We start from the raw sequence: 7,545 nt of genomic DNA, 5'->3' as shown, positions 1-7,545 counted from the left end.
ACATTCAACACACCAAATTACAAAAACAAAATATTATATATATAAATGTTGCTCTTGCTGTAGTGCCACCACCTTGTATATATTCGCTTTGCTTCTCAGTATACAAAAGTTCTCTGTTGTTGTTCTGCGGAAATTAATTGTTCGATTGCTACTAGTATAGTTTAAGTAATTCATAGTGTAGAAAAAATGTCTTCTTTTGATGAGGATAATAGCTGGATGCAATATAAACCAAATGCGAAGTTCCTTCCAGTTGTGGAAGGCAAAACGGCGGAATGCCCTGCTGCAGGTACAACGGACTTTGAAAATTTGGAGACGCCCATTTTCAGCAAACGCCAAATAACGCTACGCATACCATCCATCTACAAAGGGAATTTAATGCATGTGGCTGTGAACAAGAATTGGTTGGTTTGTGTGCTCGACACACAGCAAACGATATTGTTAAGGTTCTTTTTGCCTCGCGCGTTGCCTCCAGGAGGTATGAGTTGGAACATTTTTGGACACTAATTAGTTGCTTAAATATTATATCATTATTTCTTAGAAATTGCATTGGAGAAGTACTTAGCTGGTTATGCTATTTCAAAAGTATTCCTTGATTACACTGGACATCATACACTTATACCATTGGTACCTCAAACACCCGGCTTATCTGCCGACTTTCTATACATACATGCGAACGGACCTAAAGTGCGACGTGTGGAGAAATTCATAGGTCATGAAATTACATCTGTCGCATTCAATCGTTATATGGGAACTGAATCCTCTACGGGACCAATTTTACTTGGCACAAGTGAGGGTCTTATTTTTGAAACGGAACTAGTGCAAGATGGCTCGTCACCGTTATACCGAAAACAAGTACGAACCATGTTTAAATTAGCACAAATCAAAAAAAATAAGTTATTGACCTCAGTTGTATCTTTATTTCTAGTTGTACGATTTAGGTTTGGGACGTACAAAGTATCCCATAACGAGTTTAGAGTTACTACGCTTACCTAATACTAACAAATACATGGTTATTGCCACAACAACGGATTCCATATACACATTCCAGGAGAATGCGAAATCAGATGATAGATATCTTCAATTTATTTTTGCCAATTATGTAAATGGTCAGCAAATTCATGGGCCGAAAATTGTTGATACTGAATTCGGAAATTCGCTGCTGCAGCTATATGGCGAGCCCAACGAAAAACTGCCCAAACAGTGGGCATGGTTGTGCGGTAGTGGTATACGGTTTGGGGAGGTATGCTTTTATTAATGTCACTAGTCCATAGAATATTAAAAAAATGTGTGTTTTGCTTTTCGATTATTCAATTCAGCCAATTTTAACCAATTAATGTTCTAAATTCTTTAACGCAGATATCCACCGAAGAACGTTCTAGCAACGTTTTACTTGGTGACAATCTCATCAGTTTTGATTATAAGCAATACAAATATCTATCCTACGAACAGCGTCGCCAAAATGCACCACGAGCCCTCGCTTTAACCGAATACCACGCACTATTACTCTATTCGGACCACATTACTGGCATTTGTCTACTAAATGAAAAAGTGGTTTATGAGGAATATTTTCATGAACAAATGGGAAAACTACTGAATCTTATGCGCGATCCATTCACTGGCATTATTTATGTTTACACTGAAAAATTTTTCTTTAACTTCAAAATCACAGATGAGCAACGTGACATTTGGCGCATCTATTTGGACAAAGGACAGTATGACTTGGCTGAAATCTACGCCGCTGAGCAACCCGAGCACTTAGACACGGTGCTTACTAAAAAGGCAGATGCTGCTTTTGAAAAAGGCGATTATAATATAGCAGCAGATTTCTACGCGGAATCATCGAAGCCTTTTGAACAGGTTAGCTTAAAATTCATGAAACTGGAAAATAAAAAACCAATTATACGCTACGTTAAAAAACGGTTAGCGAAGTTGGATAATGATCCAGAGAAGATATCGGTATTAGTCGTATGGCTTATAGATCTCTATTTGACTCAAATCAATTACCCACGACGTAGTGCGCAGGAACGCGCAGAATGGCAAAGTGAATTCGACGAGTTTATGCAGGGTGCACGCGTGGCAGATAGTGCTCGCCAAAATAAAGAAGCCATACGCAATCTATTAAAGGAACACGCCGATGTGCATAATATTGCACAATTTGCTATAGCCAATGGTGATTATGAAGAAGTGATTGAGCAGCAAATTGGTGTGGAGAAATTCAAAGATGCGCTGCACACATTGACTCAGCAAGATAATCTACAATTGTACTATAAGTATTGTCCCATACTTATGGAATACGTACCCCATGAAACGATAGCCACTTTAATGTCACAGGGGCGGAAACTGGACATTAAAGAACTCATACCGACGCTGGTAGTGCAGGAGACCGAAAAGCATATAGATGAAATCATTAAATATCTAGAATATGCGATATACAAGTTGGGTGAAACTAATCAAGCGGTACATAATTACATAATACATTTGTATGCAAAGTATAAGCCATCTAAGGTGATAACATACCTAGAGAATGAGGGACAAGACTTAAGTTTGATTCACTACGAAATAAATTATGCGATGTTCCAATGTCAGCAATTCAATGTTAAGGTGGCATCCGTTTTTCTAATGTGTTTAAATATGATGTGGGCTGCAGCGGTTGAATTGGCGCTGACTTTCGATTTGAAGCTGGCAAAAGAAACAGCTTCAAAGCCGCCGAAGGAGGAGGACCGCGAAAGGATGTGGCTGGCTATTGGTAAGTAAAAATCTAAATCTAAATTGATTTAATTTGTTAAAAATAGAATGAAAATACACACTGGTCACAAAAATTCATTCCAAAATCATTTTATCCTTTTAGCACAACATGAAATACAGGGCACCAATGATGTGAAAAAAGCACTAGATCTTCTAAAAGAATGTGATTTGCTACGTATTGAGGATTTACTTCCATTCTTCTCCGATTTTGAAAAGATTGACGATTTTAAAGAAACTATCTGCGCAGCACTAAAAGTATTAAAATCCTTACGTTACTAAAATAGCAACTTAATTGTAATTTACTTCATTACCTAGGACTACAATCAAAAAATTCTCGAACTGAAGCATGAAATGGATGAGTGCGACAAGCAGGCCATGCGTGCGCTCAAAGACTTGCAGAATGTGCGCGAGCGCAGCATGCGTATTAGCGCGCAAGAGTGTTGCAGTCTTTGCGATTCATTTCTCTTGGTGAAACCATTCTTCGTGTTCTTTTGTGGCCATAAATTTCACAGTGATTGCATAGAAAAACAGATTTTACCGTCGCTAAGCAGCGATCAAAGTCGCCGACTCGCCATGCTCAAACAACAACTAGAAGCTTTGGTGACACAAAGTATGGCAATGGATTACAACTCGGACATTCTGCTAGAGCAACGAGCCGAATTAAAAACAGAAATCGAAGAAATTATTGCAGCTGATTGTTATTTTTGTGGTGTAATGATTGAAATGATTGATCAGCCATTCGTCGCCGATTGGGATCAGGTCAACGTTGATTGGGAGTAAAACTATTTGTGAAGCAAATCGATAGAGATGAATTATTAAATGTTTTAAGGTTAAACTCATTCGTGAGTAGAGGTAAGCATGCAATAAACATAGCCATTATATATTTTTACACATAATTATACTTATTCAATTATTTAAAATTTATTATAAACGCTAAACTTTACGCAGTTAATAAATGAAAGAAAATGTATGAAACTTGTTTTTCACTGTATTTTTTTTTTTTTTTATAAACATACGTACTTATTTTAATTGAATATAAGCTAAAATGCTATCAAAAAAAAAAAAAAGAGGTTGTCTGTAAAGTCGGTTTACTGACGATAGTTTAACGTGACAACGTCATAAGAAAATATTGATGGAATGGTTGCAATTTTCAAAACAAAATTTTAATTTTATTTGTTTGATAGATATTTTGTATGGATATAGAGGAGGAGGTAAATGGAATTGCAATGGAATAGGTCAAGTTACATTTACACAAACGTGAAAAATGACGAAACATTTATCAAATTCATGAAAGATATCTTCAATTTCGATTGTGCATCAGACGTTAATAAGTCAACAACACTAAGAGGCATCATCATCGATTTGTCTTTTTCAAGACACTTTACACTCGAAACACTCCCTTTCATTTCCTACTTTTTCTATCATCGTCCTATTCTCAACAGAGAAATGGTTCATTACCATGCACACAGGAAGAAGGCGTATGCAAATACAAATATGTGAATTTATATACAAATGCGCATATACATACATATACATACATATATATGCTCACTCAAGTAGGACAGAGCCAGATGTCGAACGTTGCCGAACGCGGGGGCCGATTGTGCTCTTTGTCGTTCGTTCCGCGCTCTCGCTTGCAGTTCATGCACATTAGCTTACATCTGCTTGCGTACGGAATAGATTCGTATATTTGATATGTCCATATGACTTGTATGCATCTTTACATATAGATTTGTTCTTTTTGAAAATTGCGCGAAATTGTATATGAACATATATGCATGTTTATATACATATATTAGTATACAACATATCTTACAAGGTATGTGGTAAATATTACCATACATTTTTTCCTTCATATATAATAAAAAAAATAATAATAATAACATTAAAACAACAGGTATTATTAACAAACTTTGTTTTATTTTAAATTCTTCAAGTAAATCAAATTAATAATAATCAATAATAAGGCATATGCAAATACAAATACGTGAATTTATATATGTACATATGCGCATATACATACATATATACGCTCACTTAAGTAGGAGAGAGCAAGATGTCGAACGTTGCCGTTCGTTTGCTTTGTTCGTTCCGCGCTTTCGCTTGCAGTTCATTTAAGGTAACGACAATGAGCAAGGTAACGACAAATGAGCAAGGTAACTACAAATAAGCAAGGTAACGACAAATAAGCAAGGTAACACTAATGAGCAAGGTAACGACACATTTTTTCGTGCGTGCAGCCGGCTAAATCGAATTATAAGACGTTATCACGTCAAAACGCTCTTACTTAGGGAAAGCTGAAAACAATCATCCACAAAAATTGCTTCATTTAATTTAATTGCTAAGAGATATGGTTCTCCATCTTGCAATTTTAGAGTTACATTTTATATGCTTTATTAGCAATAATATTTACAATCAGTTGATAAATACATAGCTATCTTATGATAAAAGTTGATATTTACATTAATATTTCATATTGCAATTAACTTAAAATTATATTACCATATACAAAAATTAAAAATAGCACGCAAGAACATAGAGAAAGCAACCCTATATAGAGGGAACTTTTAAGAAATATTGTAGCTAATAGCTTAATATGTTCTCTTGCCACCCAAATAACACCCACAGGTCAGTCGATTATTTGCATCTTCAGCTCATTCGACACGAAAGTTATGGCTGTTTTTAAAACTGCCTGCTGGATACTCGCGTTGTTCATTAATAACGGCAATAACACTGCTAAATCGGATATTTCGAACTCGGCCACTGCATTGTTGACATGTCGCACCAATTGCTCTTGCTGCTCATCAGTTAAATCATTTAGCAATACATCAGCTAACGGTCGGAAGGAACCTGCGGTAGAAAGTTAAGATTAAAGTCCACTTTTCATACGACGTCAAAGTTTATCAGCATTAGGTTTAGTACACTGCTACAATAACAACAATCAGCAAGCATGATTCATTTGTTGTTGAATGTTCTCGTAAATATGTAGCATTATATTATATCTTATAACTTACCACTGGTCATTTTATAAGCCATTAGGCCACCGGCAGTACCACCAACTGCTAGACCTACAGGTCCAAGCAGTAGCCCGCCCGTAAAAGCGCTGGCTGCACAAACTACAAAAAAATTGGTTTTATTAAAAGTGGAGATGAAATTTATATCATTTATTTATAACATACCCATGGCTCCTTTGCAAGTCTGTTTCATGGTCACACGTACGTTACGCTCATTAGCAATAATAGAAATTGCCTCCATTAATTCACGTGCATCAACAGGCATTTTGATGGAAGTTAAAAGATTTACTTAAAAACAATTTTTTTAGAAATTACGTGTACAAAGCAAAAAGCTAGTTTATACTTAGTATCAACAAACTGTGCGTATTATTATTTCCATAAATATTGTAAATGTCACAAATATAGTAAAGGTGTTGCCACTAGCGAAGTTCAATTCCTCGGGCTTAACCCTCGAATGAAGAACATTGAAAGATGGAATTATTTATTTGGACCTTCAGCGCTCCGTTGCTTGTCTTTTTGTATACTGCAGCTGCCTAGTTCACAAATGTCAAATATGAATGACATACGACGGCAATTGCAAAAATTATTACATCTTCCCATAGGGTAATTGTGATCCATATGGGCTTGTCAGAATAAATAGTTTTCGTCGGTTAAAATTAACAGCTCAAAACGCGAATACTAAAAAATCTGCAGTATTTTTGTTCGTATTTTTATTTTCATTAGCGGCCGTCTGACAACCTTATAAGTTTGGCAGTTCCAGTGAATTATTATTTGGGAATGAGTTGGTGTGCGACTACCATTCGCAAGTGGCAAGGTTCGAGTCTCCGGGTATCAAATATCAAAAGATAGAAAAAGTTATTTGTAATAGTGATCACCCCTTCGCCTACAATGGCAAACCTCGATTATAACTCGTCATAAAAAATATCTACCGTTCGGAGTCGACGTAAAACTGTAGGTGCCTCCATTGCGAGAAACAACATCAAGATGCACACGACAAATAGGACGAGGAGCTCCGTCAAACACCTATTCATACTTGCTATTAGAGGATTAACTCCAGATTATTTGCCGTACGGCAAGTGCGACGAAAATGACAACTGTTTAAAGAAAAACATTTTTGTAAAGGGTTTTTCAATATGGGCGGGTAGATGTTGAAATGGAATAAAATGGCGTTTGCCGTGTATCACGTAGCGCCGTCCTGCTGAAACCACATGTCGTCTAGGTCCATACGGTTCAATATGGGCCATAAGAAATTGGAAGGGCCACCACGTCTACCGAAAAATGGGCGCAATGCGCGCAGCGTTTGCGTTAATTAATACTCATTTGGATAATAAAGTTTTATCATTTGAACGTGCTGTTCAATCGTGTAACTTGCCATGATGATTTGGCATAAACAACTGAATAATAAACAAAAGATTTGACAGATGTCCCCAAAACACTATGGCTGCCACAGGGCGCCAAAATCGACCCGCGCCAATTGAAAAACCCTTTATTACGCAAATTGTTATCGATGGTGTTTTTTATTATATCAAATTAAATGCAGAAAATAAATGGAATTTAAATAAATTGATTCAATTTGAAAAAGTGCATAAAAGGCTGGGTTTACCCAAGTTGTCCTAAAAATTAATCTGCACCCCGATCTGGAAGTTATGGTCGCACACACCGAACTACGTCTACTGCCATAAGTTGTATTAAAACCCTCTTTCGCTTCAATAAGGATTATTTTTGTAATATATTTCACTACCAACAAAAACCTGTTTATACACAATGAAATATAATATTTGCTTTC

At 36.3% G+C, this 7,545-nt stretch overlaps 2 protein-coding genes across 2 annotated transcripts; one reads left to right on the top strand and one right to left on the bottom strand.

Annotated features, from left to right (window-relative positions):
• LOC129238562 (vacuolar protein sorting-associated protein 18 homolog) lies at window positions 1–3,705 on the top strand. The gene is made up of 6 exons (XM_054873622.1): window positions 1–475; window positions 539–852; window positions 926–1,240; window positions 1,357–2,746; window positions 2,849–3,000; window positions 3,061–3,705. Exons 1-6 carry the CDS (start codon window positions 187–189, stop codon window positions 3,523–3,525), a joined length of 2,925 nt encoding a protein of 974 aa, XP_054729597.1. The 5' UTR covers window positions 1–186; the 3' UTR covers window positions 3,526–3,705.
• A 1,368-nt stretch (window positions 3,706–5,073) lies between these two features.
• LOC129237927 (protein C19orf12 homolog) lies at window positions 5,074–6,149 on the bottom strand. Its single transcript, XM_054872917.1, has 3 exons — window positions 5,925–6,149; window positions 5,760–5,861; window positions 5,074–5,595 (listed from the first exon to the last, which is right to left on the bottom strand). Exons 1-3 carry the CDS (start codon window positions 6,022–6,024, stop codon window positions 5,375–5,377), a joined length of 423 nt encoding a protein of 140 aa, XP_054728892.1. The 5' UTR covers window positions 6,025–6,149; the 3' UTR covers window positions 5,074–5,374.
• Between the last annotated feature and the right edge of the window lie 1,396 nt (window positions 6,150–7,545).

The sequence above is a fragment of the Anastrepha obliqua genome, chromosome 2, assembly GCF_027943255.1.
Source record: "Anastrepha obliqua isolate idAnaObli1 chromosome 2, idAnaObli1_1.0, whole genome shotgun sequence".
NCBI lineage: Eukaryota > Metazoa > Arthropoda > Insecta > Diptera > Tephritidae > Anastrepha > Anastrepha obliqua.
The sequence above is the reverse complement of the archived record's forward strand: the minus strand, read 5'-3'. Positions and strand labels throughout refer to the sequence as shown.

Coding starts and splice junctions, on each gene's coding strand:
- LOC129238562 (XM_054873622.1), top strand. CDS start 187: ATGTCTTCTTTTGATGAGGATAATAGCTGGATGCAATATAAACCAAAT. Junction 1,241..1,356: donor GTGGTATACGGTTTGGGGAG/GTATGCTTTTAT, acceptor TCTTTAACGCAG/ATATCCACCGAAGAACGTTC. Junction 3,001..3,060: donor CTATCTGCGCAGCACTAAAA/GTATTAAAATCC, acceptor TTCATTACCTAG/GACTACAATCAAAAAATTCT.
- LOC129237927 (XM_054872917.1), bottom strand. CDS start 6,024: ATGCCTGTTGATGCACGTGAATTAATGGAGGCAATTTCTATTATTGCT. Junction 5,862..5,924: donor GACTTGCAAAGGAGCCATGG/GTATGTTATAAA, acceptor ATTTTTTTGTAG/TTTGTGCAGCCAGCGCTTTT. Junction 5,596..5,759: donor GGCTTATAAAATGACCAGTG/GTAAGTTATAAG, acceptor TTTCTACCGCAG/GTTCCTTCCGACCGTTAGCT.